The sequence below is a fragment of the Condylura cristata genome, unplaced genomic scaffold (assembly GCF_000260355.1).
Source record: "Condylura cristata isolate star-nosed mole 26May11 unplaced genomic scaffold, ConCri1.0 scaffold00016, whole genome shotgun sequence".
In the NCBI taxonomy this organism is placed as follows: Eukaryota; Metazoa; Chordata; class Mammalia; order Eulipotyphla; family Talpidae; genus Condylura; species Condylura cristata.
In genome coordinates this window covers 4301253-4313166 of record NW_004567117.1, presented here as the reverse complement: position 1 = coordinate 4313166, position 11914 = coordinate 4301253, and the positions used below count along the sequence as shown (strand labels likewise).

Below are 11914 nucleotides of genomic sequence, written 5' to 3'. Positions count from 1 at the left end.
TTCGGCGGACCCGCAGGGAACGAACGGGAGGCGGCGCCGCGGCTCACGGTGAGCGGGAGCGGGCGGGGGCAGCCTCGGCAGCTGGGGAGGGGCCGCGCCCGAGCTGGGGCCTTTTAGAAGCTGAGGCCGTGGGCCCCGCGGACTTCGTGGGATCGGGAGAGCTAAGCTGTCCGGGGGAGGCCAGGGCCCCGCCTACGCACGAGGAGAAGTGGGGGTGCCGCCGTGGGTGGGTGCTGGGCGCGGGACCCCGGCCGGGACGGCGGGCAGGCGGCACCTCCGTGGGGTGAAGAACTGCCCGGCGCCGCCCGGCCAGGCTGCGTGAACTCGGTGGCGCGGCACAAAGGCTGCTGTCAGTGCCCTCCCCGGGGACCGCGCTCCGCGCGCGGGGGCCGCAGCTAGAGAGACCCTTGCGACGAGTGAACGCACTGGAGTCTGCATTGTCTCTCGCTCCACAGCAAGAAAGGCGCCTTCAGTCATTTTGTTACCCGATTTGTACTTGCCCTTCTTAACTCACATAATTTTCCAGATTTCGGGAGTGAGATGATTTATTATTAAACACGTCAGAAAACAACCGTAACACTCTAAAAAAATTGCCCTTTTTAGTGGTTGTAGGAGGAAAGCTAGTTCTGGCAAAATTGGTTCTCAAGTGCCGCCTCTGGCCTCCACACTGCTGGTGGCTTCAGAAATCAGCTGAATTGGTATGTTGTTAAATAAAAAGGAAAACGGGGTTGCTAACAGTCTTTAGGGAACAGTCTGTGGGCCTCAGAAACAGCAAGGCTTTCTCTTTCAGAATTGAGTCATACCGATTACAAAGCCTTTTATTCTCACCTTCTTATGGCTTCTGCTTTATTGTATTTCATAATATTCACATTGTACTTAATAAGACTTTATGGTAATCATAAAGGCCCATAAACCTACTTTTCATCCTCTACATCAGTATTCATTTATTTTAATTAATTCTCATTCGGGATATGTTTTAACCCCAAGCAATTTACCCTCGTCTTTTTGAAAGTTTAATAACCATGTTGATTGTTAATCACTGTCAGAATTTTTGCTGGTCTTTTTTCTTTTTGAAGTGTCTTCTTAGGAACTTTGAAGAATCTATGGTACCTTTAGAATTAAAACAACATCTTCAAATTTTAATAAATTACCCAAAGTTCTTAATGCAGTTATTTACTGCCCCCCTTTTTTGGTCTAAAATTTTAAAAGAATGACTGCTCATTCCTTTCTTTGCGCTACTTAGTTATCTGGCTAATTATGTTAAATGGCAAAATAAGGTAATCATAAATAATCACTAGAATAATTTGCATTTTACAAATTTGTTTTAAATCTAAGAATTAAAATTTTATTGCTTTTAAATTATAATACAATATTGCTTATTTTTATATGGGTTTAAAGTTGAGTAATGGCCTGAAAGTAAAGTTGAATAGTAGTAGTGTAGTATTGAAATTAGTTATCTGTTTGATGTACTCACAGGTTACTAAGAGTATATATATATATATATGTATGTATAAAGAATATATTATGTTCTAAAATGTAATATTTATAAAGTGAATTGTATGTATTTTCACTATAACTCTAATAGTCCCCATTTTTGGCTAGTATGAGGGTTTCAGCTGTTTAGCTTTTGGAAGATGACTAATGAGGCGTAACTATATAGGATTGTTTTTACTCCAATATTTGCATTTAAAGTTTTTTTTCTTCCTCTTTGTGTAGCTTCCTGAGAGTTACATCTTTGAAGAAACATGAAGTCATATTCTGTTGTTATGCTTACTCTAGCCATCCTGGTGTTCCTGACTTGGGTCCCTGTATCACTGAGTTGTAACAAAGCACTCTGTGCTAGTGATGTGAGCAAATGCCTCATTCAGGTAAGACTAAGAGTTCTTTTTATTAATATTAACATATATTGTAGAATAGATAAAGAACACACACACATAGAGAGTGTCTATGTAATACAGTGTGAAGCTTGAATATTAGATCTGGGCTTGAGGTACTGAGCCATTTGATACACTGGTTTGGGTTTTTGCCACCATAGATTGCTTGCATACAAGCAAGTTCTGGGCCCTGCCTGGTGGCCTACTGGGTTAAAGAGCAGCACTGCGAAGCTATCAGTAGCCAGCAGCCACTTCAGCATGAGTTCAATCCTTAGCCAGGCAGGTGACCCACATGTCATGGCAGACTTCTTCTGACCCACACGCTGCTCTTCTCAACAGTGTTTCACACAATCCGCCTGGTCTGTTCCTAACTCTGTATCAGTGAATCCTCTCACTACCCCTGCACCTCTGTCCTGTACCCCATATTGTATGCATAAATAAATAAATATTTTTTTAAAAAATAAGTTATGATTCAAGAATATTCTGCTTTATAAACATGCCATCACAAAGTGATGAGCACTCAGATGATTGAAGGGTTCTCTTGTATAAGCTAGTTTACATAGCAAAGAGGGTTCATTACTACATTTAGGGAAAAAAATTAGCTAACTAAATGGTAAATAAATTGTATCATAAGTATAATATCCTAGTTGTTTATTGTATGTAACAAATTACCACCAAAAGTAACAACAGTGCAGTAAACATTATTTCACACAAATAATTTTTTAAAAACAGTATGTTTATTTTTACATCGCTTTATGCATTTTTCCATCTCAGTTGTAATCTCCATGGGCTTCCCATCACCAAATCACCCTTGTGCTGACACTGTAGTCCAATGCATTTCCCTCCCCTCACTGTTTTTGAATCCCATTCCCCACTCCACCCCCATAAAATGTCTCTGGTATTTAGCTGTTCATCATTATTATTATTTTCTCACCTGGTCTGTTAGAGTCCTGCTATGAGTGAAGCCATCCAGTATTTTTCCTTTTCTTTCTGGCTTATTTCACTAAGCATGATCTTCTCCAGCTCCATCCATATTGCTGCAAAAGGCATGTGTTTATTTTTTTGGTTGCTGAGTAATATTCCATTCACACAAATATTTTTTATTTTAAATAACATTTTATTGCAGTAACACTGGTTTACAACATTATGCAAGTTTCTCCTATACAGCATTATAATTCAGCAAATGTATACATCAAAGACGAAAAGTCTAAGTTTCCATCCTTTCCCATACAATTGACCTTTGTGTTTCACCCATACTCATCCTTTACTCCTCTAGTATACACTGATTTGTTCTCTGTATCTGAAAGTCCATTTTGTATTTGTGAGAGTTGGAAATCTGGGAGCAGTTGAGCTGCATGCTTCTGTCTTATATCTCTCACCAGATTGCAGTCAAGTTATTGATTGGACCAGGAAATCTGCATTCAGGATATTTATCTCAGTCATAAAAGAAAGAGCAAAGATGTAACTAATACCCTGACCTCATCTTTCTGAGAAGAGTAAGGTTAAGTAACTTGGCTATGTTTACATAGTTAGTCAGTGGACATGAAATGTGGTCTGTGTTTGACTGCAAAGTCTAAGCCTTTCTACTAAACATACAGGTTATTACTCTCCATAAAGTTGTGTCAATTAGTGGTGAACCTCATGTATTATATATTGTTTCACTTCCCATCCTGTTAAATCATTAGTAGTCTTGTGCCTTTTGTGTGTCTGTCTTTATTACCTCCCTTCTAGTTATTGGCTGTGGGCTAAGAACTTCAGTAACCAAACATAGTAGAACTCTCTGTGAGGTATGAGTCAGTTGTTTCTTGACGAATCCTGACATGAGAGTAAATATATATATATATGTACTGGACATAATTGTGTTATTCATCGTTCACAAATATTTTATGCTTATTTGTGACATTTGGTCCTTCTTGTTAATCATTGAAATTCTAGGAGGTGTGATCTTTATGTTAGTGTAGTTTGCCACCATTTTGTATTTCAACGCAAACATTTGACCAAAAAAAGTTGGCTGATTAGTTTTTAAATTTTTTAGTATAGGTGTTTTCAAGTATAAATAGAAGCAAGCAAAGTATAGTGAACTACTTATCAACAGTTACAGCACTTGTTACCTCATCATTACTTCCCTACTCTCCACCCCAGCTCTATTTTAATTTCAAGAAAATTCCTACTGGTCCTTTTGGTGACCTGCGGTTTAAATTTCAGGAATGTTACCACTACAGACTGTATTTGACCCAGGCCAGGGAGCTAACTCACATAGGGCACAACAGACTTCTGTCTCGCCTACCACTCTCCTCAGCAGTGTATTTCAGTATATCTGCCTGTTCTGTTCCCCATTCTGTCTCTGGTGGATCCTTTTACCACCACCTCCTACCTTGCCTACACCCTCCTTCTTCTATGCATAAATAAATCGTTTAAAAAAAAAAAGAAAATTCCTGCCACTGTTTAATCAAACTTTGACATGAGATATTTTTATCCTTAAATACTATGCTCCTTTGTACCAAAGAGTTGTCTTGAGTACTCTAGGGAAAGATTTGATGATTTGATGATTCCTGTTGAAAGAATAACAGGAATCTGAGCAATATTATTGTCACAGAATTAATGGTTAAAAAAAAAGGCTTCTATGCACGGGATTATGGTGATGGCACACGGGTAATTTGGTGATGGGAAACCCGCGGGGATTACAATCGAGATGGAAAAAAAAATGTACAAAATGTACAAAATGATGTAAAAATAAACTTTTGTAATAAAAAAAATTATAAAGAAAATTAAAAAAAATAAAATGCATGTGTTATCTAAAAAAAAAGGCTTCTTTTCAATGAGTTTATTAGAATCACTATTTGATAGGTGATTGACTTGACCTTCCAGTTTTATACTTTTTTTCTAAGTGTTTTGTCTTTAAAATATTTTTAACTTTTTATTCTGTATTCCTGGAAATTAACTTTACCTTTGAACCCTTTTATTAGATTTTAAAATTTTGGGAATCAATTAAATGTCAGGAGCTCTTATTTTCAGCTTAATTTTCATATTAACACTTTTGCTTGTTTTGGATGCCCATTTTCTTAGATATTTCTGAAGATATTTATTGCAAGTTTTATAGATAGAGATACAGATGTGTGTTTTCTCTCTGTTCCATTACTTAGATTATCTCTCTATTCCAAGACTTTTTAAAAATTTCTTTCATGTGGCAGCCTTTCTTCAAATGTGTGGCATTCCTTAGTTATCTATTATAGTTAGCAATGAGGCAATAACAATATAACTTCTGATTACAGATATATGCATGTGAGCAGTGCTAACTTGAAGGGCAGGGAAACCCTTGATCCTGGAATGTGTCTATCCTCTGCTCTAAGGCTGATAATTTTCCTGAAGAGAACATTGTGGTTTACTTGTTTTGACTGGTTGATTTTCTTCTTCTTGTTGTGGTGAATGGTGGGTACATGGCTGGTGCTTGTCTTTTTGTTCTACCGTGGTGGGTGACCAGATTAAGTCAGATAGAAACTTGAAAGTTGTCTTTTTAGTCTCACTCTCTACAGTTGACTTAGGACTTCAGGAGATCCCTTGAATTATATTTAAAAATGTGTAAGTACAGTTTTCTGGGGAAAAAGTCCAAAGTTTCTAAGAGGTTCTCAAAGTGGTTGATAATCCTGGAGTGATTAAGACTTGCTGGGGCTTTGCTTTCCATTGTCCATACTAAGTTACCATTACAATTCTGCTTTTATGGCCCTCTCTGGTGGCGCAGCAAGTTAAAGCACAGCAGTAAGAAGCTAAAAGCCACTTCAGCATGAGTTCAATCCTCGCTCCAGAGGTGATCCACATGGCATGTCAAGCCCTCATTGACCTGCCTGCTGCTCCCCTCAGCATTGTACTTCATCAGTCTGCTTGGTCTGCTTCCCACTCTGTCTCTGGTGAATCGTCTCACCGCCCCTCCACCTCTGGCCTGTACCCCAGTTCTATGTGCAGAAATAAATAAATCTTAAAAAAAAAAATTCTGCTTTTACATTCAACAAAGCACAAGACTCATTCACATTTTATTTATTTTTATTAAAGAAATATTCCTTTATTATAAGATTTTTATTTTAGTTTTGCATAGAAGAACTGGGGTGTAGGGCAGGGGTGGATGGGGCTGAGAGGATTCGTCAGAGACAGAGTGGGCAGCAGAACAGGCAGATTGATTGAAATATACTGTTGAGGGGAGAAGTGGGTGAAACAGGAAAGGGTCTGCTGTGCCATGTGGGTCAACTCCCTGGTGGCTATAGGACTATGGGGCTGCTTTGCCCCTGGAGGGCCATTGTGTCACCTTGAGAGTCAGGGTGGTAGCCCTGAGACTTAACCCCTAAGCCACCAAGGAAGCCCTCATTGACATTTCATATAACAATAATATCCTTTCTTTTTACACTTACAGAAGAGCATGTATAGAACTGAAGGGAGGGGGCATACTTTTTAAAAGGCAATCCTATAAAAGTTTCAAGAAAACTATTACTCCCTTTTGGGGGGAATTTAGATTACTTTTGTTATTTTGGTTTGGTCTGAACATCTGTAGTATTGAAATGATGTACTGAGAGGACAAGTTGGAAAATTTGTGCTGAGCCCTCTCTGTAGTTGTGAAATAACTGAGTATAAAAAAGTGTTCCTTGGAAGCTCATAGTTATGTAAATATTTTTTACCAGCATGGTTTCAAGGCAGCATAGTCATTCCTACCACTCCTACTAGCTGCTATGAGTAAGGGTGGTCCCCATATAAATATTTATTTTGTGCTTCCGACAGGAAAAAAGTCATAACTTCAAGCATAAAGTAAAATTGCTGCCTTGGTGTACTCCTTGCTCATATAATTAGTGATTTAGCAGTCCAATTTGATGAAGCAAAAACCAGTAACAAAGGAGTTTTTTAAAACAAAACCGTTAATAGTTTTTTTCCTGCATTTGTGAAAAGAACTTTTAAGATTTGGATCAGTGTGCATTTTCCCCAGGAATCCCAAGATTCACTTTGTATTAAGAATTGAAAAACCTTTTATTCACTTGTGTGGTCATATTTAGGATAATGTAGGCATTTCATGAAAATATTTGAATTTAGGTTTCTGGACCATTGATCTCTGGCTCATTAATGTATCACTTACTTTGGTATCTGAGTAGTCTGCTTTCTCTAAAAATTCAAAAGAGGTTATTTTTTACTAATTGTGTAAAAGTGTATAAGATATTGCAAATACTTAGAATTTACTTACTTTAATATCAAACCTGTTTGTGCTTTTAAAAGTTTTTCAATTGTGCAAACATTAACCTGGAGCTTAAGAAGTTATACTATCCAAATAAATTAACAATGTTTGCCACTATAGAACTATTTTATGCTCAAAATTCATAAAATACAGAAAAGTATATCATTCATAGTACTGTTAAGATTACTGTAAATCTTTTGATACAGTCCTTTCTATTTTGTCCAGCCCTTTTATTCTGGTTAGATAATTTCTAACAATTTTCTGTTATGTAAACACTTTGCTTTTTGCATTTTTCACTGACATTGCTTGCTTTATGTGGCAGCTTTGTTAAGAAGTGTATGTTAGTTTAGAGAAATTTAGTTTTAGTGGCAAGTAAAGTAGTATGATATATTAAGTTGAAAGAAGTATTTTCACTGCTTTCTTTAGTACCAGATTGAACTTATATAATACTTTGTATTTTTTCAATTCAGGTTTATTGAAATAATAAATTTATAGAACTACCACAGTTTACTGTATTGGCCTTTTAAAAGTGAAAGAAGGTATTCACTGATCTTCCACAGCATTTTCTGATTCAGATTTATTGAGATATAATTCATATATAATGCAGCTAACTCTCTAGGTGTATAGTTCTGTGATTTTTTTTTTTAAGAAGATAGGCTCATGCAATTACCACTATAGTCAAGAAATGCTTTCATCACTCTAAAAAGTTCCCTCACACCCTCTTATAGTCAAAACTAGCCTTCTCCCCAGTCTTGGTTCCCCGGCAACCACTGCATTAGTTTTTGTCCTCACAGTTTGTCTTTCCAGACTGTCTTAACGTTAGTAATGCATTTGAGATTCATGCATGTTGTCATTTGTATCAGGTACTTCTTTTCCTAATATTACAACATAGTATTCTGTTGTGTGGATACAGCATGATTTGTTTATCCATTCACTCATGAATGGACATTTAATTGTTTCTAGTTTTTGATTATTATGAATAAAATTAATACTTACTTTCACATAGTGGGCATAAAATTGATGTTCACTTTGTGTGAACATGTTTTCGTTTATTTTGAGTATACAAGTACTGTGAGTGAAATGGTAGATCACCAAAGCATTTTGATAGTCATTATCTCATTTGGATGCCAAAATCTGTGAGGGCAATCTCACCCCCTGTTAATGACCGAGAAACTGAGAATTGATGTTGCTTGCTGCAGCTTATAGGATAGAACTTGAAACCAAAACTTCTAAGTCCAACTCATTTGCTTTCTGCTAGACTGTAATGTTGTTTTCAATGTTTCCCTGTTTTAACAACAGTGCTAACAAATCTTTCAGATCTTGGCAACAGTTAGGGAATGGAAATATTTACCAGTAAGTGAGTATCAGAATATAAATAAGTTTCTTTCTCAATTTGCTAGTTTCCAACTGGCCTGGAAAATTGGAAATTTATAAAATAAAGTCAAGTATTAGTCTTAGATGAATAATTAACAGACTCTCCCACTTATTCTGAATAGAGGATTACTATCTCACCAAAACTTTAAGTAGAAAATGCTGGGAGATGTTGAGACCCATAAAGAGCTTTATGACTTACAAAATGATGTGGCAGAGGACTGAGGAACTATTCCAACTCTCTAGTCCTGTGGTCCAGATGCAAAGCCTGGACTCAGATGTTCTTATCCTTCCTGGCTCTAACACAGAGAGATGAAATGACATGCTAAGCAGTGACCATGCTAAGCAAAACCTCGTCCTGGAACCCGCTCTAAATAGTTATTTCTAGAACCTTCACAAGGCAGGTGAAGTTGCCTTGGGGAGAACACTATCTATTGTAATCAATACTAATTGCCTTCTGTGGCTGCCCGCCCTGCTGGAGACTGTTCTGGTTTCTTCACCACTCTTTTTTTTTTTTTTTTTAAGATTTATTTATTTATTCATACAGAGCTGGGGTACAGGCCAGAGATGTGGAGGGTGAGAGGATTCACCGGAGACAGAGTGGGGAGCAGAACAGGCAGATCTACGAAGTACACTGCTGAGGGGAGCAGCGGGTGGGTCAGGAGAGGTCTGCCTCACCATGTGGATCTCCTCCGGGGCAGGCGGGAATCAACTCATGCGGAAGTGGCTTAAGCTTCTTAGTACAGGGCTTTAACCTGCTGCAGCACCAGGGAGGGCCCTCCTTCACCACTCTGGCCTCTTTGGAGGGGAAAAAAGAGATGTCAAGGCTTCTTTTGGCCAATGCAAATTTTCTATTTCGCTAACTGAGGTGAACAAGTGCACATTCTATGAAAATTTCTTGTGGTAATAGCATATTTAATATTATTTCTTCTAGGTAACAACAACAACAAAAATTTAACCCCTAAAAGGTAGAGTAGTACCAAGGTCTAGTCAGAAAACTTTAAAACAAGACATTTGATGGTATAAAATTCTTTAACTCCACAGGATTCTATTTCATTTTTTTATCTTTAAAGATTTGTACTCTGAAGCATCACATACACCATACAAGTTTAGAAGTATAACAGTACCTTGTACCATTACCCAGAATTTCCAAATTGACATCTGATTTATCCATCTCTATTGTTGCTGCTGTCTCCAAAGAGTTTTAAAACAATTTCCAGATTTCTTATCTTAACCTTATGTATGTACAAATGCTTCTGTGAACAATATGTTCCTGATACATACCACAACTACCATATTCACATTTAGCAAAACTAACAACTCCAGTTGCTTGATATCAGCTGGCATTAAGTGTTATTTATCATTTCTCAGTATGAAGAACCCTTATGGTGTTTATTGATGTCTACTAGATTTTTTTTTCTTTTTTTGTTTTCTTTTTTTTTTTTTTTTGCTTAAAAGAACTAGGGTGTAGAGAGAGGTACAGCGGCTGGGGGTCAGAGGATTCACTAGAGAAAGAGTGGGGAGCAGGACAGGCAGATTGACAAAGTACACTGCTGAAGAGAACAGCTGCACTATGTGAATCACCTCCCCCGGCGGGGATTGAACTGATATTGAAGAGGCTGTGGCTAGCTTGCAGTACTGCATTCTTGGTCATTGCACCACAAGAGAGGGCCCCCCATTTTATTTTTTAAGCTAAATCCAGATTACTTTCTATAGTGGTTACAACATAATGGTTGCACCAGTTTGCATTTCTATCAGTGGTGTAATAGGGGTCCTCTTTCTTCTCATTCTATCATTTGCTGGAGTCACCAAAAATATCTTTTAACTTTGATCTCATGGAATATATTGCCAGTGTTTTTTTCTATGTATTTTATTGTCACGGGTGATATACCTAAATATTCAGGTCATTTGGAGTTTATTTTATGTAAGTGGTTAGCAAGTTAGTACTGTTGTTACTTTATAGTAAAATTTGAAGTCAGATAATGTGATAACTCCATTTCTCTCCTTTTTTTCCTCTGTATTACTTTTGTAATTCCAGACTCTTGGTGTTTCTCTATAAATTTCAGTATGCTTAATTTCTGGTACTTTGGTGGGGATTTTGTTGATCTATTTGTCAACATAGATTTTTGTATATTTATTTTGTAACCTGATACTTCACTGTACTCATATTTTTCGCCTAATAACTTTTTGATTGAGTCTTTAGGGTTTTCTATATATATTAAATTATCTGCAAATAGTGATATTTTCACTTTTTCTTTTCCTACTGGGATTTCCATTATTTCCTGTGTCAGGTAATTCTGGTCAAAGTCTCTAATAGTAAGTTAAATATAAGTGGCAGTGGGCATCCTTTTCTTATGCTGGATCTTATTGGAAAAAGGTTAGTTTTCACCACCGAGTATTATAGTGGTTGTTGGTTTGTGATACGTTACCTTTATTACATTGAGGTAGGTCCTTCTATTCCCATCTTGTGTAATATTTTTATCATAAATGGGTGCTGAGTCTTAAGAAATGCTTTCTTTATATCTATTAATAACATATGGTTTTAACTTTTTGTTGATGTAATGCATTGTGTTGATTTGTATATATGAAACTGTCCTATCTCACTTGATCATCATAGGTCATCTTTGTGATATACTGTTGAATTTGATTTGCTTGCATTTTGTTGAAGATTATTATGTTGGTGTTCATCAAGGATATTGAATATTCTTATTTCTGTTCTGTATGGTGATTTCTCCTGTTTCATTTGTGATTCTGTTCGTTAATGATTTCTCTCTCTCTCTCTCTCTCTCTCTCTCTTTTTTCTTTTATTAGCCTAGCTAGAGTTTTATCTATTTCACCTTCTCAAAGAACCTGCTTTTCATTGATTTTTTAGGGATGGAGGGCATTTTTGTGATCTCAATTTCATTGATTTTGACTCTTATTTTTATTCTAACCTTTATTCTACTAACTTTGGGTCTTACTCCTCTCTTTCAATTGCTTTAGGTATAGTATAAGTTTATTTAGAAATTTTCTTTTTATGTGGGCCTATAGTGTAATAATCTTTTCCCTTAAGAGCACTTTTGTTAGGCCTCATGGATTCTGGTGGCATGTGTCATCACTGTTGTTCATCTCAAGGTTTTTTTTTTTGTTTGTTTGTTTTTATAATATAATAGTTTATTTTTACATCATTTTATACTTTTTTTTCCATCTCAATTGTAATCCCCATGTGTTTCCCATCACCAAGTCAACAATGTGCTATCACCATAGTCAGTGCACTTCCCTCCCCGCCACAGTTTTTAATCCCACTCCCCACTCCGCCCCAAAAAAATGTCTCTGGTATATGGCTGTTCATTATTCTTATTATTTTCTCGCCTGGTCCATTATACTCCTGCTATGAGCGAAACCATCTGGTATTTTTCTTTCTCTTTCTGGCTTATCTCACTAAGCATGATCTTTTCCAGCTCCATCCATATTGCTGCAA

The 11914-nt window shown here is 37.0% G+C and overlaps 1 protein-coding gene across 2 annotated transcripts in view; it reads left to right on the top strand.

Moving 5' to 3' along the window:
* TWSG1 (twisted gastrulation BMP signaling modulator 1) overlaps positions 1-11914 on the top strand; it is a 64178-nt gene continuing 52264 nt past the window's right edge. The window contains exons 1-2 of one of the 2 annotated variants that reach the window (XM_004683742.2): positions 1-48; positions 1717-1868. In XM_004683742.2, the coding sequence (XP_004683799.1) occupies positions 1746-1868 (123 nt within the window). In that variant the 5' untranslated portion in view covers positions 1-48; positions 1717-1745. Of the gene's footprint in view, positions 49-655; positions 699-1716; positions 1869-11914 lie in introns of those variants that run through there. The other variant, XM_012725967.1, reaches the window with a different exon arrangement.